Source organism: Notamacropus eugenii, chromosome 5 (assembly GCF_028372415.1).
Source record: "Notamacropus eugenii isolate mMacEug1 chromosome 5, mMacEug1.pri_v2, whole genome shotgun sequence".
In the NCBI taxonomy this organism is placed as follows: domain Eukaryota; kingdom Metazoa; phylum Chordata; class Mammalia; order Diprotodontia; family Macropodidae; genus Notamacropus; species Notamacropus eugenii.
Window position 1 is genome coordinate 96819322 of NC_092876.1, and position 27419 is coordinate 96846740.

A 27419-nucleotide genomic window follows, 5' to 3' on the forward strand; every position below is an offset into this window, starting at 1 on the left:
AGTCCATGTGAAGGGGGAAGTCCCCTTACTGAGGCACAAGGGCAATATTAGAGAAGAGGGAAAATAGGCACAACTTAGAACGTACTGATCATATTCCACTTGATTAAATATTAGCTCATAATATTCTAAGTATACAATAAATGTCTGAGGTGACTCTCTCACTGACCACGAACCACAAGGAATAGGTACCTCCTAGCAAAAACAGGCTCTACAAGATATGTAAATTGAGGTACCATAGGGAATTTGTTCAAGTGAAGCAATGTAAGTATTGTCTGTCCTACATACAGGTTCTGGAAATCTTTTGAGTTTATGAAAACAATTCAAGCAATTTTGACAAGAAGCCACCCCATTATGGTGATGAGAGGTAATATCCCAGTAGATAACACAAACAGATCTAGATGCTTGTAGCACAGAGAGTGGAAGAAAATAAGAAAGAAAGAAATTATCAGTCTTTGCTGTCAGAGATAAAGCAAAGGCTGAAGTAGGAGACTGAAAAGGAGGATTCAAGGTTCCAAGCACTACAAGCTCAGGAACAGGTGGTTTAGGGATCATTTGTGGAAGGGATGATGATGACAAAGGCTTCATGCTTACTCATCCCATCCCTTATAGTTGGCTAGTCTCAGAAACACTCTCTGGTGTAGTCTTTGTTGTGTACTTGTTCCACCCAACTCTCATCTCCAAGAAACTCCAAGAAGCTGCAGCATGCACAGTGGCAACACCCCAGTAAACCTGGCCAAACCAGGTTGAGAATAACCAAGGGGTCTCATTGGCGAGTTAGGCAGGGTGTCTACCCCAAGCATGTAAAGATTTCCTCTAGTGAAATAGGAGAATGAGAACAATTTGTTCCAAGGCAATGAAGGCAGCTGAAGCAGACCATCTGAAGCACTTTGAGGTTGGTTTGACACCGAAGATGCCAAGATCATCCACTGCATCCTGAGCCATCGCTACCCATCTTGACTCTGTCCTGCTACTGGACTATGATGACTCTGGAGGAGAGAGTAAGGCTAACAACTTCATGCAACTCTGTCTCACTTAAATCCAATTTACACATGGATCTAAAGATATCACCCATACCATTTTACTACTACACCTCAAAGTCTTGTGGTGATAGGCAAGTGATGAAGCAGCAGGTGAGGATACACTGGGAGCTATAGTCACGACCCTGCACACAGGCCATAGGGTCATTTCTCACTGGAAGCAGCAGTAGACTCAGCAGTCTCCTGGGTGTCTGATCAGCCTTTTAAGGATTGCACTGCTCACCTCCTGGTGTGAGGAAGGGAGCTAGAAAAGGTGCCCTAAACATTGTTTGCTTACCCAACTCTGGTCTGATTACCACAGCAGGTAGGGAATCCCACTATGCAGTTGAAACACACACAAAAATGTACAAAATGTACAAAAACATCTGCATAGATGATTCCACTCACCGTTGGCACATGGAATGTGCACACACTTATAGACAACATAAAATCCAGTAGACCTGAAAGATGAACTGCTCTTGTTGCAAGCGAACTCAACAGGCATCAAATCCAAAATTTGGTTGCCCAGAGAAGTTCATCAGTATTGTACGGCAATTTCATGGTGCCATGTTTGCCTGGGTTCTGGATAGTGGACAATGTTCTCGTGCCTTCCCAGTCAACAATGGAGTGAAACAGGGCTGTGTGCTTGCTTCCATGCTTTTTAGCATGATGTTTTCAGCCATGTTGTCAAATGCTTTCAATGAGGATCAACTGAAGGTCAACCACTGTGTTGATGGTAAGTTCTTCAATTTAAAAAGGCTACAAGCCAAGACCAAAGTGGAGCGAGTGTTGGTGCATGATTTTCTGTTTGCAGATGATTGTGCACTAAATGCAGCCTCTGAAGCTGAGATGCAACAAAGTATGGATAAATTCTGTGCTGTCTGTGCTAATTTTGGCCTAATAATTAACACCAAGAAAACACAGGTGCTCCATCAGCCACCACTACACCATTCATATGTGGAACCATCAGTTACCACAAATGGAAAGGTATGAATAAGTTCACTTACCTTGGTAGTGTACTTTCCAGGGATGTACACATTGACAATAAGGTTGATGCACATGTTGCCAGAGCTAGCTCAGTGTTTGGGAGGCTCTGAAGAAAAGTTTGGGAGAGAAGAGGTATTAGACTAACTACCAAACTGAAGGTCTACAGAACCATTGTGCTGACCTCATTGTTGTATGCCTGTGAAACTTGGACAGTCTACCAGCACCATGCCAGGAAACTGAATCACTTCCATTTGAACTATCTTAGGAAGGTTCTGAGGATCACCTGTCAGGATACGGTACCAGACACTAAAGTCCATGCTCGAGCTGAGCTGCCAAACATTCAGACTATGCTTCAGAGAGCTCAACTCCAATGGACTGGCCACGTTGTTAGAATGCAGAACATGTGCTTGCCAAAAAGACTATTTTATGGAGAACTCACATGGGGCAGGCAATCATATGGTGATCAGAAGTGATATAAGGACACTCTCAAGGTCTCTCTCAAGAACTTTGGAATTGATTGTGCAACATGGAAGACACTGGCACAGAACCTCTCTGCATGGTGTTGCCCACATTAGAAAAGCTGCTGTGCTCTATGAGCAAAGCTGAAGTGAGACAGCACAAAGGAAACATAGGATGTGCAAATTTGGAGTATCTATCCCAAATATTCACATGGACTATCTGTGCCCAACCTGTGGTAGAGCATTCTGAGCTCATATTGCTCTGATCAGTCACAGTCAGACATGCTGAAACTTCACTTTATCATGATGATGTCATTTTGGTCCTCTTCAAAAACAAAGGACAACAACCAGTACAAGATAGTTTAAAATTCTGTTTTTAAAAAAACAAAACTGAAGGTATTTCTGTTTTAGGATTAGTAATTAATAAAGTAGCACTTTGGTCCCATAAACTATTCCATCAATACCCAATTATCTTCACATTAATTTTAGGAAGGATTAAAATTTTAGATTAAATAGCTCAAATCTTATCTCCAATACTAATCTATGAAATAAGGATTTATTTTTACTAATAACTTGCATTGATTATGGAAATTTGCCATAGAAGGAAAATAGGGACATTAAAGGAAAATTCTTCCTTCATTTCATATCTTTTCCTTGCTAGTCATATAAATAGTCAATTTCATTGAACAGGCTTAAAAGGTGGGATATTTTCCATTCAAAAAGAAATATCATACTGGGTAAATTGAGTCAGGGGAATCCTATCTTCACTCATGCCAAGAGTCATTCTCCCAACCTTCCCCATGAGAACACCTATAGTTCATGGATGTCAACCTCATAGGATTACTGCCATCATGGATAATTGGCCTAATAGGATTTTTTGATGATCATACTTGGAGTCAAACTCAGAATAATATCACATTCAGTCCTATGAAGTCTAGACGCAAATTCCAATAATCACAGCTTCATAACTTTATGTGGATTCAGTTACTAAGAATCACATATCCTTGATGCAGATTTTTAAAAAGTCCAAGGTCTATACATATTTCTAAAGCAAGCCTTGTTCTTAGGTCAGTTCTGAGGGGTTTCTTCCTTCTAGATCTGTGTTTCAGGTGCCAAGACTTAACGAAAATTCAGCATAATATAGAGCTATTAGAATGATTATATTAATAATACACAATTCACCCGAAACTTCAGAGAACTTGAATTGTGGCATCATGAAGTCCTGAATTTGAAAATGAGTCTTTGTCTCTCTTAGTAATATTAAAAAAATGTTTCAAATATTTTTACATATAAAATTTTTAATCCAGTTTTGAAAATTATGCCATCTCTCCCACTAATCATATTATCATGATGAAAGAATATTATCTCTTATAAACTAAATAACCCACCAGGTATAAGGCTTCATGGTCTTTATCATTTGTGATTCAAATGACAATTCAAAATGATCCCTCACTATACTAGCATATATTACTTAATCAAAAATCACCAATAGGGTTCATCTTCTTTTACACTTGCCCTTATCAATGGAATTTGCTATATGAGGGGAAAGGCAGAGAGATAGCAGCATTAATTCTATTTCATTTCAGGTATGAGTCATAGGTAGTCAATTGTATGACAGGGTATCATAGCCAGTCTCAGAATTAACCAGGTGGGAAAATTTCTTTCTTACCAAGATGGAGATAAGTCAAGAGAATCCTACCTTTACCTTCACAAGGTTATTCTCTCGACTTTCCCAAGGCCAGATATCTAACCTGTGGCAGTCCTCAGACTGCAGGGGCACATGGCATTTCCCTTGAATGATGAACCAGCAACCTTATGCAGGGTTAAGGCACTCATACCTGGGTTCAAGACTTAAAATAGGAAATTGAAGTCCCAAGAGACTTCCTCAAACAACAAAATTTCACTAATTATAGTTTAGCGTTAGATAATTGTTATTTTTTTTCATATATTAGCCTCAAAATCCCATCTAGAATTGTTCAAGTATTCACAAATGTCATCTGTTCACAACTATCATCCCCACTCCCCCAACCACCTTGGTCTGTAGATAAAGCCAAAGGGAGAACATCAGACTATTTCTAGAATACAATGGAATGAGACTCTCATCAGAGTCCATGTAGACACGTAGGTCATACCTGGGCACAATATCCTTGGTATCAGAGGCTTTAGAACTAGGGAATAGTTCAACCTTGGTCCAGGATTGACATACACAATAACAGTCTTTTTCTGTAAGTATTTAAAGAGGGGTGAAATTTAGCAGATGGCCACCAGTGAATGTGACTTGGAAAGGCAAGCTAATTAAAACTACACAAGTTGGACAAGTGGCTGTCATGCAAGTTGCCACTGGGGTGATGTTTGGAGTAACACATTCTTGTTTAATTAAATCTGTTATCCCTTATGTGACACAATGACCCCCCCTTATGAACGAAACAAGTATACCTGGGGAGGAAGGGTATACCTTCCTTAGTCGCCCAGACCCAAGAGACCTGTTTAGCCATGTATTGCTGTTTCCACTACTTCACCACAAATTCATACACAATTAATAGTTGATTCAAAATAATAGCATTAAAAGATACAATTACATGAGTTTCCAAATGATCCCAAATAACAGCCACTTGCTATTCAAATCACTTCTCCACTTTACGTGGGAGAAATGTTCTTCAAATGGCAGTGATACAGTTTCACAATACCCTGTGAGCAAGGTGCATCCCAAGATTTTACCATGGTTTTCTCTCAACAGAAAGTCATTTAATAGTAGTAGTAGTATTTTCTAGTTTTTTAAAAAGAAAATATACTCTTATAGTCATCTAATAGATATCGTAAATATAATTTTTTCAGATTAAAAAGAGGAATAAACTTGTTTTGACAGCTTCTCTGAGCCTTGTATTTAAAAATATCATCAATCAGGTGATAATAATTTAGTTAAATACCTTTCAAACTTATCACTCCATAGAAGGTCATTTCTCTTGCTACCCCTGGCATTTTCATGCTAATCATTGTAGTTTATGTAGTGCCCACCACATGCCAGGCTTTTTCTATGTCTTGAAAGCTGCTTAAGCCTGTTTTTAGTAATGTTTTAAAATGTTTGTTATATAATTTTGCCAGGCCTAGAGGCCTGTGTGGGCTACCCGAGTCTTCTTACCTCACCTCCGAGGTCTTCGGTTGGCCAAAACCGGATGCTCATATGAGAGAAAGGACGTTCCAGAGTCGAACAAGGGTTGAGCTTTATTTCAGGGTCTCGGTTACAAGTGCAGGGGGGATCTTCCTTAGGAAGAAGAGGGGGAGATTTCCTAAGGAGGCTAAGATCTTAAGGGATTGGAAGTAGAAGTACAAGCGGGGAGAGAGGGGGAGGGGAGAGAGGAAAGAAGAGAAGCGGAGCCTACTGTCCTCTTGGCTCCTCACGTGCTAAGAGAGCTTTCAGGCTTCCTCAATCCTACTTAACCTTCAGCTGCATAGTTTGCATCTGAATACCGTGCTGTTAGATAACAATAGTGTGCCCAGATCCGGGACCATCTCGAGGGCGGGGAGATCTCTCTCCCATCACGTTTCTCACGGGAAGAGGCGGAATTACTCGAGATAGCTCGGTTCACCTCGATTCCCTGCCGTTTCCTGGGGGGGTCTTGTGAGAGCTCTAAGATTTAGAAGCTCCCACCTTTACCCGCCTGAGACTGTCCACACGGAATTGAGCTTCCAATCCCAACATAATTTCTCAAGTTATCAGTCCATGCCAAGTAGAAAAAATGCCTGTAAATGGGATAGGATAGCATTTTGTTCAATTGTGTTCCTACAAGGTTTTATCACTATAGTGTTCATCTTTTACACAAGCCAGGCACCATGTAAAGCACTTCACAACTATGTGTTTCTCCCAACAACCTTTGGGAGATAGGTGTAAATGTTTATTATCCCCTTCATACATACAAGGATTGATTGGGGAAGCTAGGTGTGTAGTGGATAGAGCACCAGTGCAGGAGTCAGGAGGACCTGAGTTCAAGTCTCACTTCAGACACTTGACACTCGCTAGTTGTGTGACCTTGGGTAAGTCACTTAACCTCAATTGCCTCATCCTGGGTTATCTCCAGTCAGCCTGATGAATATCTGGTCACTGGATTCAGATGACTCTGGAGGAGAAGTGAGGCTGGTGACCTGCACAACCCTCACTCAAAACAAAGTCAAGTGCAAATCATGTCATCATTTTTCTGATGGCATGGTCTTCTTCGGCAATGAAAGATGCACACACACACACAACTGATTAGATTCTCTAATTTACTACCATTACAATATGTTCAACCCAATCAATTCTGATTTATAATAATTAGTGGCAATAACTAAATTTCATTTTGCACAAGATTCCTTTATTTTTAGTTGACTTCCATTTAAAAAATATTTATGGTGATACTCCCAACTTCCCATTATTGCCTCTTTGTTTCTTTGAGTTACCCAATGTCAAACCAATTCCTTTCAATTGTCTAAATCACTAATCCTTTTAGCATGATTATTTAAACCAGAACAGAGAGATAATCCTTTGTCTATCAATCAATTAATTAACATGCATTTTATGAAACTTACTTTGTAATCATATTGATTGGGGAAGGAAGATATGAACAACTATCAAAAGGCATTGCTTTAAAATAAAATTCCTAGATCTCTTTTATGTTAATGGGATTAAGACCCTCTCTGAAATGTCCTTTTAAAAACTCCAAAACCTTTTATGTTCAAATTCTGAATTTATGCTGTCAGTACAAATAGACTCCAGCTTTCTTTACTCTTCTACTCATTCTTAACTTTTCTAATTTCCATATGCAGTACTACTCTTTCTTTGTTTTCTTTACTTAATTTCTCTAGTAAGTATCTGTTTGGTTCTTCAGTGGTTACAAATGGCTCATACCAATTTCTTTAAGGGCTTTTGGGCAATGGTGATAGGCAAATATACTCAGACAACTCACTCAGCACAAAGTCCTCCTTATAGGGTGTCACAGATTTCAGTAAGCAGGACCACTTTGGAGAAGAAACCACCTATCCCCTCAAAGTTATCCTCTTTTATGCTGGAAAAGCATTCATCCAGCTATTTTGGCAATTCCCAAGGAGATTGGCCAAAGCCCAACTACAGCACAGGAATATCATAGGTATTTGTACCCTAAAAGATTCTCTGCTAGTCTTCTCACAATAGTAAGTTACTATTATTAACCTCTTCTTTATTATTCACTCTTAATGAAATATTGAACAGTTTTCTCAAAGGCAACTTCCATTTTGGTGCTTGTTAAACAATCCTAATTCCTAACTACCTCTTTCTTTTACAAAACTTTTACAAAGTTTTGAGATTTTCCAAAACTGTAGTTTCTCTGTTAGGAATTCTATGTTTGCCTCTCATCAAAAGAGGAGCTAATTTCTATTATAAATGAACAGAAATCCTTATTACAAGTATTTAACTTTGAATTTACCTAAATGAAATGTAGTTCAACAATTTTAAAATCTCAACTTCCACAAAGACCACTAACTGCCAAGATTTCAAATTCCAGGGCCCAATATTATCAGTATACTCTTGCTTTAATATATGTGTGTGTGTGTATATATATATGACAGTGATTTAAAATAGGAAGATCTTTCTATTTGAACAATTTCTTGATTTAAAATTTTTATTTTTATTAAAACAGTTTTTTACTTCATGTAGAGTTAATAGGAATTGCACTATTTAAAACTATCTAATGGAGATTGTACTTTTCTGAAGGTCTCAGGATATAACTTTGTCCCTATTTCCTTTCAAATCACTCAAAATTAAGTTCATTTTTTAACCTAACCTATTGTAAAGTATCATTTAGTAGATTCCAAATCGCTGTTTATGACTTTGCAAGCTTCCAACTGATAAGAATTTCTTTTAGATTGTAAGTTTTCCTATTTCATCCTATAAAATATTTATCTTAAAATAATTTGCAAATTCTGCATTTCTCTCTCAAAATTTCAGTATTTTATACTTTTATAAGCCATATGCTCATCTTTTATAATCTGACCCCCCTTGATCATTTATGACTATGATCATTTATGGTTTTTCATGCCTTTTAGACTGACCACCCTTACTTTCAAAGCTACTATGACTTTGAGCTGCACAAAATGGCCTTAGTATGACTGTAACTAGTCCTAGTAACATGAAAACTACCAAGGACCTTTCCCTCCTTTCAAAGGGTTCAGGACTCTACCACTAGCCTCCACTCTTTGCAACAGGAATCATAGTGCCCTGCTCCTGCAGTCACAGATATTGGCTACCAGCAGTGTTGCCTTTTCCCTTTTTACATAAAACTAAACTATTTCCTATATTTTTAGGGTTTGGGAAATAGAGGTCCCTCTTCTGAAAAGTCTCATGGTTCAATACCCTTCAGTCTTTATGACAGATAAGTTTCTGGAGATCTAGTCTCAGATTTGGTGTTAAGGCTTATAGGACTAAGTGGTTCCCCAAGGTGGTACCCTGTATCAGGTATGCATGTACTTAATTTGTTCCTATATCTTTTTTTATATTCTGGTTTAATTTTGTCTTCAATAATTCTTTCTCTGATTTACTGTAGTCATATTTATGAAATCTGAACTTATTTTTACTAACCAATTGATTTCAACACAAGTTTTACTGTGTTTTACTTTACTTAAACAATTGATTTGAACTGCAGTAGTATTATTAAACTTCATTTACCGTCAGTTGCTTTCTGATTTCAAAACAAGTTTTCTTTTTCTGGGAGCACTTTGGGAATCACCTTCAATGCAGAGTCCCAATCAGGACTTGCTTGGTGCCCTCAGACTGATTGTTGAAAAGCAATAAGCAAGAGAAGAGTAAATGATTCCAATTTTACACTTGTTTTTTTCTGAAGATGGTTTAAGATTTGCTTGTTCTAAGAAGACTTCAGAGAGGCCTGGAAGGACTTATATGACCTGATGCTGAGTGAAAGGAGCAAAACCAGGAGAACTTTGTGCACAGCAACGACCACAGTGTGCGAGAGTTTTTTCTCGTAGACTTGGAATTTCATAATAACGCAAGAACTTCTTAAAAAAAAAAAATCCCAATGGTGGTTCTCTAAGGCAAAATGCCTTCCACGCTCAGAGAAAGAAATATGGAAGTCATTCGCAGAATGTAGCAGATCATGTTTGTGTATGTGTATGTTTTTGTGTATCATGTTTTGATTTGTTATATGGTTTCTTCCATTTATTTTGGTCCAACTACATAGCATGACTATAGTGAAAATGTACTCAATAGGAAAGTATATGTAGAACCTATACAGAATTGTATGCAGTTGTGGGGAGGGAGGGGGGTAGTGGGGGGTAGGTGTGGGGGGGATAAAATCTCAGTTGTATGGCAGTGATTGTTAAACATTAAAAAATAATAAAAAAAAGAAAAAGAAATAAAAAATAAAAATAAAAAAATAAAAAAAAAAGATTTGCTTGTTCTGCCTTCTGATAATAAAAATTCCTTCCTAAGATAAACTTATTCCAACTCTAAGTACAATTTTTATGCTTTTATTCTACACAAAAATTAAAACCAGTTTCACAATTGGATACCCCATAACTTCAGACTTAGAGACTGGCTAGCTGAAACTTCTCAAGCTTAGCAAATCTAATCATGTTGGCTCACAAGAGTTTTATTCTAAATTCACCTATGCTATTCTCTAAGTTTTTTCTTATTTAAACACTTTCCTGAATTCCAGTTTCACTGAATCTTTCCTGAACATATTTCATGACTAATAACACAGTTCTCAAAATGTAAACTTCAGCTTTAAATCAATCTCTAGTCATTTTAAAGTTCCCATTAAGGAATAACTGATTTGTGAATTTTTGTTTGTCATTAAACTCTACAGAGTTTGGCAGTACTCTTATAAGCTCATCAAAATACTTTGTAAAACATACAGATTATAACTTAGAAATAAAATAGATTTGATTATTCGTTTTTCACAAATTTGGTTTCCAATCATTTTTTGTATTTTAGTTTTCAGTTAATCTCTGTATCCGTCTTTCATCTCAACAATCTCCAAAGTGGAAGATGGCGAAGTAGAAAGACACACATACACAGGGTCTCCCCACACAGCCCATAAAACACCTGTAGAGAGGGACTCTCAACAAATTTTGGAGCAGCAGAGGTGGAGAACAACAGAATGGAGGAGATTTCCAGCCCAGGGTGACCTGAAAGGCCCACGGAAACATCTGTTGCACTGGGTGTGGAGTGGAGCGCAGAGCCCAGCCCAACCTTGGCCTTGCAGCCCAGCTTGAGAACAGCCCTCGGGGGCAAAATCTCCAGTCGTGGAATCCCCTGTGTCCCAGCAGCAGCAGGTTGGCAGATCCCTCAACCCACAGGGGCCAAAGGTTAGTGACAGGGTTTTTTCATCTGGCCCGGAAGGGAGAAGGGCCTTCCCATAGCTCTGGCCTTAGGCAGCAGCCTGTGGAGGACACATGAGGCAGGCAGCAGCAGTTCTCATAGCAGCCCCTACAGCAGCCTAAGACCACTGCTGGATCATAAAAACCCCTGGGGGCACTGAGGAGCTGATTCATGCCTCTACCCTGTGAAGAGGCCCTGAGGGAGCTTGTTATTATCTCCCACTGAATGGTGGCCCTGCCCCCACAGTTTGGCTGAATCCCACCCCCCCAGTGCTGGCTTGGTGGAACTGGAGGTCAGGTGTCTGTGGAGAGGAAACTCTGCTAAGATTCTGGGCACAAAAATCCCTTCCTGCACCCAGACCAGTACATGCTTGATGGTGCCACCTTGGAGGAACTGATATCTTACAGGTCCCTAGAGTATACCCTACTCTTGACAAAGGACCCAAAAGTCAAGTAACTGGTTGGGAAAATGCCCAAAAAAGGGAAAAAAAAATAAGACTATAGAAGGTTACTTTCTTGGTGAACAGAAATCTCCTCCCATCCTTTCAAATGAGGAAGAACAATCCTTACCATCAGGAAAAGACATAAAAGTCAAGGCTTCTGTATCCCAAACATCCAAAATAAATATTCAGTGGTCTCAGGTCATGGAAGTGAGAGGATTTTGAAAATCAAGTAAGAGAGGTGGAGGAAAAATTGGGAAGAGAAATGAGAGAAATGCAAGAAAAGCATGAAAAACGGGGCAACATCTTGCTAAAGGAGACCCAAAAAAATGCTGAAGAAAATAACACCTTGAAAAATAGGCTAACTCAACTGGCAAAAGAGGTCCAAAAAGCCAATGAGAAGAAGAATGCCTTAAAAAGCAGAATTAGCCAAATGCAAAAGGCCATTCAGTGAGCCAAAAGCTCACTGAAGAAAATAGTTCTTTAAAAAGTAGAATGGAACAGACTGGAGGCTAATGACTTTATGAAAAACCAAGAAATCACAAAACAAAACCAAAAGAATGAAAAAATGGAAGAAAATGTGAAATATCTCATTGGAAAAGCAACTGACCTGGAAAATAGATCCAGGAGAGACAATTTAAACATTATGGGACTACCTGAAAGCCATGATCAAAAAAGAGCCTAGACATCATCTTTCATGAAATTATCAAGGAAAACTACCCTGATATTCTAGAACCAGGAGGCAAAATAAAAATTGAAAGAATCTACCAATCACCTCCTGAAAGAGATCCAAAAAAAGAAACTCCTAGGAACATTGTGGCCAAATTCCAGAGTTCCCTGGTCAAGGAGAAAATATTGCAAGCAGTTAGAAAGAAACAATTCAAATACTGTGGAAATACAATCAGGATAACACAAGATCTTGCAGCTTCTACATTAAGGAATTGAAGGGTGTGGAATATGATATTTCAGAAGTCAAAGCAACTAGGGCTAAAACCAAGAATCCCCTACCCAGCAAAACTGAGTATAATACTTCAGGGGAAAAAATGGTCTTTCAACGAAATAGAAGGCTTTCAAGCATTCTTAATGAAAAGACCAGAGCTGAAAAGAAAATTTGACCTTCAAACACAAGAATCAAGAGAAGCATGAAAAGGTAAAGCAAAGAGAAATCATAAGTGATTTATTAAAGTTGAAGTATTTACATTCCTACATGGAAAGACAATATTTGTAACTCTTAAAACTTTTTTCAGTATCTGGGTAGTTGGTGGGATTACCCACATACACACACACACACACACACACACACACACACACACACACACACACACAGGGTGAATTGAATAGGTTGGGACCATATCTTAAAAAATGAAATTAAGGGGTGAGAGAGAAATATTTTGGGGGGAAAAAGGGAGAAATGGAATGGGACAAATTATCTCTCATAAAAGAGGCAAATAAAAGACTTTTCAGTGGAGGGAAAAAGAGGGGAGGTGAGAGAAAAACATGAAGCTTACTCTTATCACATTCGACTAAAGGTAGGAATAAAATGCACATTCATTTTGGTATGAAAACTTATCTTACAATACAAAAAAGTGGGGAGGAGGGAATAAGCAGGGTGGGGGGATGATGGAAGGGAGGGTAATGGGAGGAGAGAACAATTTGAAGTCAACACTCTTGGGGAGGGACAAGATCAAAAGAGAGAATAGAAGCAATGGGGGGGGCAGGATAGGATGGAGGGAAATATAGTTAGTCTTACACAGCATGACTATTATGGAAGTCATCCGCAAAACTACAAAGATATGGCCTACATTGAATTGCTTGCCTTCCCAAAGGGAATGGGTGGGGAGGGAGGGATGGGGAGAAGTTGGAACTCAAAGTTTTAGGAACAACTGTTGAGTATTGTTCTTGCAACTAGGAAATAAGAAATACAGGTAATGGGGTATAGAAAGTTACCTTGCCCTATAGGACAAAAGAGAAGATGGGGATAAGGGAAGGGAGGGATGTTAGAAAAGAGGGCAGATTGGTGATAGTGGTAATTAGAATGCTGGGCGTTTTGGGGTGGGGGAGGGGACAAATGGGGAGAAAATTTGGAACCCAAAATTTTGTGGAAATGAATGTTGAAAAGTTAAATAAATAAATTTTTAAAAATAGACTAGATTTTCTTAATGAAAAATGTTCATTAAAAATAATTAAATATTTTTCAAAAGACAAAAAAAAACCCAAACCAATCTCCAAAGTGACCACTGTAGGAAACAGAAAAAGAGAGATCTGTCCACTTTTAAGGCTTTTTTGAAAGTTTGTTTCTTTAGCCTATTTCTATTGGTTGATCACCCCAAAAGAAAAGGCATAGGTAAAACACCTGTTTGTGATTAGCACAAAGCACAAATAGCATGAACAAAACACACTCATTTCCCATTCTCTTAAAAATTTTCCTAATTTTATAAAGTCCCTTTCTATCTGAATTAAGGAACTCACTGTTCCTAAACTTCGTTCCATCATTTACAAAGCAAACATACACAGAACGTATAACAAGACACAACATTAAATCAGGCATGAACTTTTTCTCTAGGAGATTTCAAAGTCAAGATCTTACCTGTCTTTTCCATTAAGTATAGAATTTATGACCATCTATGTTTGGGGTCCTACTGTCAGCCTAAGATAATCATTCTATTTCCTAATTGTGTTAATGCTTTTAGAACCTTATTCCAAAATATGCAATTTAATAGTAGTACAAAAGTGCTTTAGTCTAATTTGCCAATTGGGTTCACCCATTTAAAGTGCACTTGGTATTTAGAACAAGTCCCTAATAGATACAAGTGCTAGTTAAAGTTCCATTCTTCTAGGCATTTTGCCAAAGTATAATCACAGGAAGAAAAACAATGATAAAGGATTTAGCAATATCAACAGTTCATTTGTTCTAAGCTGATTTGGGAGATTATTCAGTAAGATTCTTTAACTTTCTAAATCGAAAGTTCCAAGCTTTGGCCAAAACAATTCCTTAAACTCTTTGTATTCTCAAACCAAATTTAATAGCTCTTTCTTTAGTCATCCCCAGATAGGGAGTCTACCCTGGTCCCAGTGAGGATCCTATAGGATGCATGTCTCCTTTTATGCCTGACCCCTTCTCTCCTGAGGCTGTCCCCAATCAAGAGTGGCATTCCTCAGAGGAATTTCTCCAGAGAGAATTGGAGCTACCCACCTTTTGGTTCATTCCATCTGAGAAGCTCCCCACTGAAGAATGCTGTTAGGGATGCAGTCTTCTATCCACCCGAGTACCGCCTAAATGGAAGTTCTTTTTCTATAGCTAACTCTGTAATATTCAAGGATGTGTTTTAGCAATTTCTACAATACTTCCAATTCTTAATTTCTAGGCTTAATCTTTAGATTCTAAAACCAGTGAACTGGAAAATAAAGGCCCTATTTTATAAGTGAATATTCAGCAAAATTTACACCTACTTTCCTTTAAAACTTCTTGAAAATTTAGCTCTGATTGCCAGTGACTAACCTAATCCTAAACAAATATAAGTGATAATAACCTTGCTCACTAAGTGAAAGGGAGCCTTTTCCTTTCCTCATCTCAGAAAAACTAAAATGAGAATCCTTGGGTCTGAAGAGATTGGGATTGTTTCCAGGGTGGTCATATACCTTGACAGTTTACTGTTGAGGTAGGGAATCTCTCCCCTAAGGTTATAGGGTCTGACCAGAATCACTGCTCTCTCAAGAGGATGTCAGAGCACTCAGTGGGGAATCACTCCCCCAAGCCAAGCCCATTCAGAGATAGGTCACAGAGTCCTCTAGATGGGTTTCTTAACTGTTGTATGTCACTGAAAGCTCTCACTCAACCAATTTAAGAGATTTCTTTACTAATAATAGAAATGATTTAATTAGTCCTTGATAAAGAAATTTAAAGGTAATAAATCTCTTTTAACCTTGCCAATAGGGTGTTTTAAAATTAGCTAGATGGCTAGCTGGCTGAAAACAAAGAACTAGCAATTCCACTGCTGAATTTCCCTTAACAAAATGGAAGTAAAGAAAATGCAGAAAAAACAGTAACATGTATAAAAAGTTAAAATTATGGCCATATAATTTTTATAAAAATAGAATTTGAATGCTTCAGAGCTTAAAATTTAGACAGATTAGTCACAAATTCAAGCAGTCCCTCTTAGACCAGTTGGGACCCTTCTTTTTTTTTCTCCTTAATAATTTCTTTTTTTAAATTTTATTTGCTTTCAGTGTTCTACAATCACTTCCATACATCTTAAATTTTTTTCCCTCACTCCTCCTCCTTCCCCCCTACCTTTCCACTCCCTCCCTGAGACAGCATACAATTTTACATAGGTTCTACACATACATTCCTAGTAAATACATTTTCACCTTAGTCATGTTCCTCAGAAGAATTAAAATGAATGGGAGAAATCATAAAACAAAACAAAACATAATACAAAAGAAAATGATCTGCTTCATTCTGTGATCAAATTCCATAGTTCTTTCTCTGAATGTGGAAGGCACTTTGCCTTAAGAGACCGTGGGGAATTTTTTAAGTCTTTGCATTGCAGAGAAGTACCAAGTCTACCAGAAAAATTCCTCACACACTGTGGCTGCCACTGTGTACAAAGTTCTCCCAGTTCTTCTCCTTTCACTCAGCATCAGTTCATACAAGTCTCTCCAGGCCTCTCTGAAGTCTTCTCCTTGATAATTTCTTGAAAGATGATGTCTAGACTCTCTCTTTTTTTTGATCCTGGTTTTCAGGTAGTTTAATAATTTTTAAATGATCTCTCCTGTATCTATTTTCCAGGTCAGTTGCTTTTCCAGTGAAATATTTTACATTGTCTTCTATTTTTTCATTCTTTTTTTTTTTTACATTATCTTGATTTCTCATAATGTCATGAGCTTCCATTTGCTCCATTCTAATTTTTAAGGAATTATTTTCTTCAGTGAGCTTTTGGACTTCCTTTTCCATTTGGCTAATTCTGCTTTTTAAGGCATTCTTCTTCTCATTGGCTGTTTGGACTTCTTTTACCATTTGGCCTAGTCTGTTTTTTAAGGTGTTATTTTCTTCAATATTTTTTTGTGTCTCCTTTTCCAAGCTATTGACTCGTTTTTCATGATTTTCCTGCATCACTCTCATTTCTTTTCCCCATTTTTCCTCTACTTCTCTTACTTAATTTTAAAAATCCTTTTTGAGCTTTCCCACGACCTGAGACAAATTCATATTTTTCTTGGAGGCTTTGGATATAGGAGCTTTCACTTTGTTGTCTCCTGAGTATGTGTTTTAATCTTCCTTGTCACCAAAGTAAGTTTCTATAGTCAGAGTTTTTTGATTGTTTGCCTGTTTTCCCAGCCTATTACTTGGCTTTTTAACTCTTTGTTAAGATAGGGCTCTACTTCCAGGTGAAGGACAAACTGTCCAAAGCTTCAGGGATTTTGTGCAGCTCTTTTCAGAGATACTTTCAGAGATTTGTAAGTTTTCAGTTCTTCCAAGGTGGTATGATCTAAGGAGAGGTGTTTACTCTTCTCCTGGCCTGTGCTTTGGTCTATGAACAACTACAAGCAAGCACTCTTTCCTGCCCTGGAATTGTGAGGAGGGTTTTCCCTTCCACTGCCTGCTATAAGCTCTTCTATGCTAGTGCTCCTCCTCTGCCTGTGACTGCCACCCAGGACTATGACAGAGTCCTGCCACAGTGCTAGCAAGAAGACCCCTGTAATCTCCTTCTGACTAGTTGTTCAACTCCTTTACCATCTGTGCACTGAGAGCTCTGAAAGTAGCTGCTGCCACTGTCACTGCTGATTCAGTCACTCCCGATGTCTGCTCCTGGTTTGCTGGGAGGACCCTTCTTAAAGAAAATGAATTTAGGGTATCAAAGTAGATTTACCAATCTGGAAGAAAATTACCTCAATATCAGAGAATTTGGGTGCAGATATGGAGGAGAGTCCAATCTTACAGGGCTGGTGTCTGTGGGGGAGCCATCAGAGAAAATTTGACCCAGTGTGCACTTTCTTTTTTGGGTCCCTTACAGGGCCAGCCTAAAGAATTTGAGGTCCATGCATAACAGTCCTATCTCGGGGTGCCATTAATGTAGGGATTAAAATTATCCAACCTATAACAAGAGACTGGGGCAGATCTTTGAGCCAGTGGCACTTTATTAAACGGTCCATAGTCCCCTTTAATGAAGTGGACCTCAGATCTTTCTCTCCATCTAAGATGACCCCTTCTTCCAGGACCTTGTTTTTATAGGGTTTGATGCTCAAATATCAAAGAGGCATGGTAAAAGAGAATCTCATTAGTTGATAGACCTAGCTCTACAGGGTCAAAAATGATATATCATCAGGGCTGGGGTGTGGGGGGTGGAGACTGGGGGTCATAAGTTGGGTGAAGCACTGGGCTTCTCCACTAAGTAGTCATAAGACAGACAGTTGTTTATGTCAGACAGGAGAGAATGGTCTGGAGGTACAAAAATAAGGTGGAGGACTTTCCAAAGCATCAAGCTATCCCACCCATGCTAGGTTTGGTCATGAAATTTGAGTAAAACAGGATGGAAATATCTTTGTTGGCATTCTTGTGGTTGTGCAAGTGAGCCTCATAAACAAGTAGTGTTACATTAAAGTTTGAGGCCCCCTATAAGAACCTATATCTCCCTCTATGATTTATGTAGAATATAAAGCTGATTAATACTGATTGGAATAGAGTAGGACTCCAAATGAATTATTTCTCACATCCATAAATTCGTAAATATTCATCCATCTAAGTCACATTATTGGTTTTGTTGGCATGTCACTAGTCAAAATTATTTCTAAAAAGTTCCTCACTTTTTGGTGAATTTTCCCTTTTCCTTTACGATTTTGGGTTTTCCCTGATAAAAATCAGATAAGCTAATGGTTTGCTTAGTTTTTTTAAGTTACTGTTTTTATATATCAATTCAATGGGTCTTTTGCTTTCACTTTTGTTAATCTCTTCTTTGATTTTCAGAACTTTTACTTAGAATTTTAAATGTTGGGGTTTTTTATTTGTTGTTTTTCTAGTTGTTTGTTTGTTTGTTTAAGCTGCATGCCAAATTCATTGATCTGTTCTTTATCTATTTTTGGTTGATAAAAGTGATATACATTATGTAGAGATAATTTTTCCCCTCAGGATTTTAAGGATGCTTTGAGGCCATCCATAGGTTAGAGGCAGATTCCTTCAGATCAACCAAGTCAAATTATTGCTAAATACTGAGGACTTGTGGGGTGGGTGGAGCTATGGGAAAGGAACAACAGATTTCTGATTGGTAGTGAACTTTGGATGGAAAATGACTGTTGGCCCTTGAGTGCTTCTCTTACCTGGGGGTATGATCGGGGTTTGGGACCAAGTTTCTCTTCCCACTCCTCAAACCATCAAAGCTCAGTTGAATCCAGAGCCAGAACTGGTATTTAAATTAGTGCTCGCTTTGTAAAAGGAAACTTCCCTGATAAAGATCTCCTATTGTTTTAGACTCCAGGCTTTCTTAGAATCTCTGGGAACCTAGAAGAGGCAGGTAAGGTGGTGTAGACGCTTGTGACTAAGGGTATTGGAAAAGCTGGGGGCAGGTAGAACAGATGGGACAGACACTCTCCCCTCTCTATATTTTTCTCTTCTTGGGCAATCTCATTCCCTTCACTCTCATGATTCTTAAACCTCTCTCTCTACGTCTGAGCTCCTTCCCTCTCCTCTGCAACTCTGAGTACTTTCATTCTTCTCGGCTTTCCTACTCTTTCCCCAAACCCTAGCCTTCTTGTCTCTTCTCTCCCTACCCAACACCCCAGGCTCTAGCTTCCCCTTTCAATTAAAATCAGCCCCTCAAAAAATTCTGTTCCCCTCAAAAAATTTTGATGGCTGCCTTGATTCCTTACTCAAAAAGAAGAGTGGCTTTCTCTTGTTTATAGGGCATTATGCAAATTCCTTTTCCTGGAACTCGAGACTCTCTGATTTGGCTCTAGTTAACATTTTTCCAGTCATATTTGACTGCTTTCTCCCTCCTGACTTTTTAACTTGAGGGACTGTTCCCTAATCTTTCCTCATATCTTCAGGTCTCTTGTTCTGGCTTTTGGTTATTATTCAGTTATATCTGACCCTTTGTGACCCCGTTTGCGGCTTTTCTTGGCAATGATACTAGAATGCTTTGCTGTTTCCTTCTCCAGCTCATTTTACAGATGAGGAACTGAGGCAAGCAGGGTTAACTGACTTGCCTAGGCTCACGGTGTAGAGGTCAGATTTGAACTCTGGAAGATGAGTTTTCTTGACTTAAAGCCCAGCACTGTATCCACTGAGCCTTCTAGCTGCCTTCCCTTTTCCCTTGCCCATCCTCCCTCCACCCTAAAATCCTTATCTTCCTTCTATGTTTGCCTCCCCAGGAAATGAAATTCATTTCTTTCCTCCTATATCTAAAAGAACTTGGCTAGAGCCTCTTTCCTGTTATTTGACTCTCCCTTGTAATAAAATAATTTGTGTACTTTTATCTAGCTCATTAATAATTATAATAGCCAGCCTTTTTATTTCACTTTAAGGGACTCATTTGATGCCCATTCACATCAGTCCTAGGAGGTAATGCTATTATTATCCCCATTTTACAGATGAGGACACTTTAAGAAAGGTTAAATGATTTGCTACTATTAAGTGCCAGGCTGGATATGCAGGCAGATCTATCCACTGAAATACTTAGCTACTTCTACTAGACTAAATTACCCGAGGGCAAAGATTATAGTTTTTCAACTTTATATCCCCAGCCAGAAGCACAGGGTCCTCCAAACAGCATGTATTTAATAAATGATTTTGGAATTAAATTTAATACCTAATCTCATCACTCCATCAGCTTCCCCTCCCTTTAATGTAATGAGGGGTCATAGGGAAAAGAGATGATAATATTTAATATAAATTTTAGACTTTAATAAGGTTCAAAGTTTGAATTAAGAAGAGCCTGAACCTAATAGTCCCCTTTGTTTAACTTAGAGGATGCCTTTTGATGTCAAGCAAATGGGACTTCCTTACCAGACCCTTCTTTTAGTATCCTAGTGATAATAGAAAAACACAGATACCTTGGGTTGTAACTTCAGCTTTTGTCAAACTCTGTTAAGATAACAACTTCAAAGGCCTGTTTAGGACAGGAAGCCTGGTGGGATTTTCATACCCAGCTGGAATCCCAAGGTCTGACCAACATTGCTTTGTTAATTGTCCTGTCTTACCGAATTTATGGTTTGCTTAATTAGGAGAGTTTCTTTCTCACGGCAAAATGTATATAAGCCAGAAGATTTCTGCACTGGGTAGCCAGAACATTTCTGGCTCCATAATGCATTATGTTACCGTTTTCTTTAATAGGGAATTGATTAATTAATTAATTCATAAAATGTATGCATTTAGCCTGTTGCCTTTTCTTAACAAAGTTTTCAGTTCAACAGAGAATATGATATAGTGCCTACTATGTTCCAGACACTTTACAAATGTCTCATTTGATCCTTACCACAACCTTGGTAGCTGGTTGTTAGTAGGCACTATTATTTCTCCATTTTACAGTTGAGGAAACAGCGGCAGAAAGAGGTTTGGATCACATGGCTACTAATAGTCTGAGGGTCTTCCTGATTAAAGGCCCAGAGCACTATCCAGTGTACCTACCACTCAACTGTTTCATAGGCTATCAAAACTTAGGACATAAAATATAGAATTTAAGAGCAGGACAGAGCCTTGAAGCATAAAATTCCAGAGTTAAAAAGAGATATTAGAGATCATCTAGTCCAATGCTTCTCCCCCCTTCTATCTTACAGAGGAGGAAACTGAGGCCCACAGGGGTTAAATCACTAAAAAGTCAAAAGAACTGATTGCCAATGGCATGAGCCTTCTAACCCAGGTCCTAGGATTTCAAATCCAGTGGTTTTTCAAAGAAACTTCTGCTTGGAGATACTCAGAAGAGGGCTAAATTAATCTCCCCCTACAGCCAGGGACTCAATCTATAGTAATCTGGTATGAGTAGATAAGCCCCGGCCTACTTTGGGTTGGGCAACCCTGTCTTCTTTCCTACTAGGGGAGGGCTGCACATCCTAATCACTAGTTGCCTGATGTCCCAGCTCCCTACCACAGATTGCTAGAAGTGGGTGCAGTGATCAAGGAAGGGCTCCAGGGAATTCCTGGGGTGAATGGGGTGTGTTTGGTGGATCTGAGGAAAAAACTCAGGGAAGAGAGGAAGGATCTGGGGGATGAAATGGGAGAGTTCCTGCTGGGGGAAGGAGCTCCCTTTCTGATCCCCAATCTCTCTTTCCCCTGGAGATTAGTAGCCATAAGCCTCTCACTGTTTTCTGGACCAGACAGACCCCCATGCCAGTTTGGAACAGTTTCCCTCAGGGAAATTGAAGCCTTTAGAGCTGGGGGTGGGGATAAAGAGGAGGAAAAGCTCCAATTATACTTTTCCCAAGGGAGACAGTGATATGCAGAGGAGGAAAAAAACTGCTTCAGTTGTTCAGGTTGTATTCCCATTGTTGGCTTGCTGTGTGACCTTGGGGAAATCCTTTACCTTCTTTGGACTTCAGTTTCTTTACCTGTAGAAAAACTGGGTTGAACAAGATAATTTCTGAGGACCTGTCTAGCCTCTCCTGCTCTCACATTAGACATTCTGAGATCCCTCTCAGTTGTGAAACAGCGATGGCTGTGTGTTCAACCAGAGTGCATCTTAGAGATGGAGTTAAACCTAGGAGAAAGGATTTCTAGTCCTGGGGTGTTCGACCTTGAGGCCGAAGGGCTACCCGAGTCTTACCTTACCTGTCGCAGGTCTTCGGCAGCCAAACCGGATAAACGTATTGAGAGAAGAGACTTTCCAGAGTCGAACAAGGGTTAGGCTTTATTCAGGGTCTTGGTTACATGTGCAGGGTGAATTCTTCCTCAGGAGAGAGGAATCCTCCTCCTCCCAAGGAGGCAAAGATCGTACAGCAAGAGAATGGGAGTGGGAGAGGGGAGGGACTTTCTTCCCTCTAAGGGCCCCTCAGCGTGAAGAGCACCTTCAGGTTTTCCTGACCCTACTTAAGCTCTCCCGCTGTATAGTTTGCACCTGAATACCATGCCTGCTCTCAGCCTTTAGCTAGTCAACAACAGGTGTGCTCAGACCATGGATTAATCTCAAGGGTGGGATGCTCTCCCCAGCAAGGTTCCCACGGAGAAGAGGCAGAAATGCACGAGATAGCCCGGGTCTCACACCTCAATTCCCAGCTGTTCCCTGGGGGGCCTCATGAGAACTCTGAGGTTTTAGAAGTCCTCACCTTTACCTGCCTGAGACTGTCCACATGAAACTGAGCTTACACCCCCAACACTGGGGTTTACCTTCTATCCCAGAGGGCAATTTTATTAGGTGTCTGTATTGAAGCTGAGTCCAAATTTCTGGTCTAAGTAATGGTTGAGGATGGGGTGGCAGAATCCCTCTTGCTTGGAAGAGAGAAAAAGATCAAGATTTTCCTGTTATTTCCTCCCTCCTTTCATAGGGGAAGAGCTCTAGATCATTTCCCCTTGATAAGGTGTCCAGAGGAAGAGAAGCTTTGGTCAAAGGTCAGAGATCCCACTTTCAGGAAGACTCAAGTATCTGGGCTTTCTGCCCCACTCCACCCCAGATTCTGCTTTCCCAGGGTTCCATCTCCTCCCTAGCCCCTCCCATTCCCTTCCCCCCCCTCCCTTAACTAATGCCCTCCCCTTCCCATTCCAAACACCTGAGACTCCTTCCCAAACTAGGAATTTTTAACCTGGGATTTATGGAATTTTAAAAAATGTTGATAACTATTTCAAAATAACTGTTTTCCTTTGTAATCCTATGTATTTGATTTTATGCATTGAAAGGCATTATTCTGAGGAGTCCATAAACTTCACCAGACCACCAAAAAGGTCCAAGAGTCTAAGGTTTAGACCTTAACTTTAGATAGATCCTAGATCCTCCCCACCCCCACCCCTAGTCCCCCTACCCATCATTGTGGGTACCTTCAGTCATGACTTCCCCCCTCTTCCTGATTCCATCTTCCCTTAGTCTCTGACTACCCCTTTCCTTGCATTTCAGGTCACAGAGATCATGCTCCAACCAGGATGCAGTTTGCTGATCCTGGGCCTTGTGACCATGGCCCATGGGCTTCGGAAGGGTAGTGATCTGCTCAATGTCTGCATGGATGCTAAACATCACAAGTCAAAGCCTGGTCCAGAAGATGACCTTCATCAGCAGGTACTGGGCAGGGAGGAAACCTCCTGGGACTAGGGGCAAGTACGAAATTCTGAATGGGAGATCAGGTTAAGGGGGGGGAAGAGGGGATAGGTAGCACTGTACATCCCTGATGTAGGGACAGGAGTATTCTTTATAATAGCTCCTACTGTCAATTTGACAGTTAACAAATTTCCATCACAGCAGCAATAACCACCCAAGGAGAGAAGATAGCATATTTCTCAGACGAGGAAACTGGAGCTCAAGAGAGATACAAGGATAGGGTTAGAGTCAGATGGCTGGTAAGTAAGTGGTCATGCTGGGATGAATCTACCTCTTAGGCAAACATTCCAGGCTTGTGGAAGTTTCATGGAATCCTGGGCTGTCAGAACTATGAGTGACCTTCAAACCACTTCATTCAATAAATATTGTGAAAATTCATGAGCTTGGCACTAGAAGTTCTAGGGGAATTAAATTTATTGAATTAAATTTGTTAAATGGAGAGAAAAGAGATATACAAATGAATGAGTTACAAAGGAGAGGGACATAGGGGCAGGGGGAAGTTCAGAGAAAGTGATAGGGGAAATATGATTTAAATTTCTTTTTACCTGACAGTTTGGGCAAACAAAATATTCCTATATTGGCCTTGTCTAGAAAAATATTCTGCAGTCTTAGGCCTTCATTAGTCCTCCAGAATTTGTGGTTGCTAGGTTCAAGGTGTTGGATCCAAGGAGAAAGCAAGATAATCCCTGCTCTGAAGACTTAGGTTGATTGGTTGGTTGGCTTTCCTTAGGGCATGAAGAAGACCAAAAGGACATCACTATGTTGGGGTCAAGGTAGAGTGGGTCTGACTGTGGCTGGTCAGACCAATAGGAGCTCAGAAGGCTCTACCACAGGTCAGGCACAGATAGTCTATGTATTCTATACAGGAGAAAAGAAGCATGTGTTCTATCTGTAAACAGAATAGTGCAACAACAGCAATTAAAGGAAATTTAAGAAGGAAAGAAGACAGAAATGTCAAGGATAGGATGACTTCCCACTGGCTTGAATTTTTCAGGCCAACTTGGGTCAGAGTAGGTGATGTCTGATGGCTTTGCCTTTGGGTGAGGCAACATGATTATGAATGGGGTCCTGGCATGCTAGTCTTAAGGCTTGTGTTTGCATCCTGGTAGTGACATTATAGGTGGAAGGTTGGGCCAGTCATTGCCTCTCTAGGTCCCCATTGTTATGTGGAAAGCATTTGGTAAACCTTGAAATGCTTTAGAAATGGGAATTTCTGCCCATCTCCTCAGCCCTCTTTGCCTTCCCCTCCTCCAACTCCCTCCCCTCTAGTGTAGCCCATGGAAGAAAAATGCCTGCTGCACAGCAAACACAAGCCTTGCTGCCCATGAAGACACCTCTTACTTGTACCGGTTCAATTATGACCACTGTGGGAGGATGACCCCAGCCTGCAAACGCCACTTTATCCAGGACACTTGTCTCTATGAGTGCTCCCCCAATCTAGGACCTTGGATCCAGCCGGTAGGTAATTGAGGGGCAAACAAAACTTCTGCCCTTATCTATTAATACCCCTCCTCCTCATCTCATATTAAGGGGAAGCATAGCTTCCACTCTTGGGGAGATGTGCTAGCTTTAAGAGGTTGAACACCTTTCCCCATCCAAGGTATCTTCAAGTTGGCGGAGGGAAAGGATACTGAATGTTCCCCTGTGCAAAGAGGACTGTAACCAGTGGTGGGAGGACTGTCGAACCTCATATACCTGCAAAGAGGACTGGAATAAAGGCTGGAATTGGACTTCAGGTGAGCCTCAGACTGCCCCTGTGGTGTAACAGCAAGGACCCCAGCGTACACAGGAGGGCCTGTTGTACAGGTTCTTAGATCTGCTTTTCTAAAGGAAAATAACTTTTGAAGTGTCATTAATCTACTTTAATCAAGTATGTATATCATTCACTTAGTTCAGGGGAAAAAGTCAGCATCCTGAACTTCAGAGAAAATACAGAGAAATAAAGATCAACAGACAGGGCTTCCAACTCTCTGACCATAAGCAATACATAGTTACCAGAAAGAGAAAGCATCAACATCTGAGTTTTCAAAGCCAGGGGGCTCTTTACTGCCTTTCCAAAGTCTCACCTAGCACACAAACCTTCTTCCAAAAACTAAGCCCAAAAGTGAAACCTCACCTCAGAGTATTTATACACTTTTCAGAGCCAGAGGGCAGGACCTTCTGACCCATGCCTCAGTAGAAATTAACAAACGGTATTGAGGCCTATTAATGGCCCAGGAAGATATTTTAACTCTTTCCCCCACCTACCATTAACCTTAAATTGCCATTATATAAGACTAGGGGGATAGAGGACCTGGGGGAAAGGGGAGGAGGAGGGAGCCTAGGGTAAGAGAGTAGATACCTCCCTGCCTTTGCATAGGAGAGGGGAAGAGTGGGCCATGGCTGTGGAACACTGTACATAAAGGCTTTTTTATGGGTTGGTTAGTTCTGCTGAACTTACGTCCCACCACTCCCCTTCAATTTTTTTTCTTATAATCTATGGCTCTCTGGATGAGGAAGGAGCTTAAGAGATTTGGGAAAATGTGGTTGACCTAAAAACAAGATAAAGTGGAGGGCTAGGTTTGGGTATGCAAAAGTGGGGCTAAATGTATAGGAACCTGGAGGAAAGCCTGAGCCTTAGGTTAGGGGCTGGGATTTGACATTAATTAATTGAAACTTTACACAGTTTTGAGCAGAGAGGTAAGTGGGGAAAGGATCAGAGGGTAGAGAGAGGGCTGGCTACAACTTGGGTTTGGACAGCTGGGTTCAGGGGCTGAGGGCATGGGATGTGACAGCTGGGGTGGGAGAGGCTCTAGACATTTCAGAGCTAGGGATTTGGGGCTCAGGATGAAGGCTGGGATCCAGAGTTGGTCATGTAGAGAAGGGATCAAGGGAAGCCTGGAAGCTGGGATGGAAGGCTGGTGGGGAGGGGGATCCAGGGTTATGGGGGGAACCAAAAGGGAGGAGACTGACATTCCTCATTTCCATTCCACAGGGATTAACAAGTGCCCAGTTCAGGATGCCTGCCACCCTTTCACATTTTACTTCCCAACACCAGCCTCCCTATGTGAGAACATTTGGAGTCACTCTTATAATGCAAGCTCTTATGGTCGGGGCAGTGGCAAATGCATCCACATGTGGTTTGACCCAGCCCAGGGAAACCCCAATGAAGCTGTGGCTAAATTTTATGCTTTTGCCTCTGCCCCAGGCATCTTCAGTTGGGGAGCCAGTTTCCCTTTCTTGACTTTGACAGTGCTGTTGCTTCTCTGGGCTTAACCCTCATCAGGCATGAAATCTAACCAATCTACATGCAAAACCATAGCCAAGATTGATTCCTAGTCTGTGACCCCTGGACCCCAGCTCCTGCCTGACACAGCGTGGCTCTCCTGAAACCCTGGCCTCCCAATCTGAATTCTTCCCCTCAAACCTGAGCTGTGTGCTTGGAAACCTACAGCCTACACACTTTGGATTTCATATTCCCCACCCCACTACTGAGGGGGCCAGGGAGGGAGGGCCTTCTCCCTACTTTTAAGTAGCTCCAACTCCAGTCTCCTACCTCTTCCTCTGCATAGCAAAGTCCACCCACCCCACTTCTTTAGGGGAAATTAGGTGTAATTTCTACCCTCTCAAAAGTAAAACCCTCCTTACTCCTGTCATTGATTATATTTGTATCCCTAATACCTGGTCCATATATAAGTAGGTGCTTAATAAATGTTGATCTAAAAAAAAATTTCTTCTCTTATCCTTCACAGTTCTTCCCCATGCAATAGAAATTTTCCTTCAGCACTCTGTTGTTCAGTCATTTCAGTTGTGTCTGATTCTTCGTGACCCCATTTAGAGATTTCTTGTCAAAGATACTGGAGTGGTTTGCCTTCTCCTTCTTATTTTACAGTTGAAGAAACTGAGGCAATCAAGGTTAAACAACTTGGGCAGGCTCACACAGTGAGTGTTTGAGGCTGTGATTGTGGC

The 27419-nt window shown here is 40.4% G+C and overlaps 1 protein-coding gene across 3 annotated transcripts in view; it reads left to right on the forward strand.

Annotated features, from left to right (window-relative positions):
• The window catches only part of LOC140504900 (folate receptor alpha-like), a 36058-nt gene extending 8878 nt beyond the window's left edge, over positions 1 to 27180 (forward strand). The window contains exons 1-5 of one of the 3 annotated variants that reach the window (XM_072610298.1): positions 18663 to 18749; positions 23274 to 23432; positions 24741 to 24929; positions 25072 to 25207; positions 26446 to 27180. In XM_072610298.1, coding sequence (XP_072466399.1) covers positions 23286 to 23432; positions 24741 to 24929; positions 25072 to 25207; positions 26446 to 26726 — 753 coding nt within the window. In that variant the 5' untranslated portion in view covers positions 18663 to 18749; positions 23274 to 23285 and the 3' untranslated portion in view covers positions 26727 to 27180. Of the gene's footprint in view, positions 1 to 18662; positions 18750 to 22604; positions 22775 to 23273; positions 23433 to 24740; positions 24930 to 25071; positions 25208 to 26445 lie in introns of those variants that run through there. The other 2 variants (XM_072610296.1, XM_072610299.1) reach the window with 2 other exon arrangements.
• The last annotated feature ends 239 nt before the right edge of the window (positions 27181 to 27419 follow it).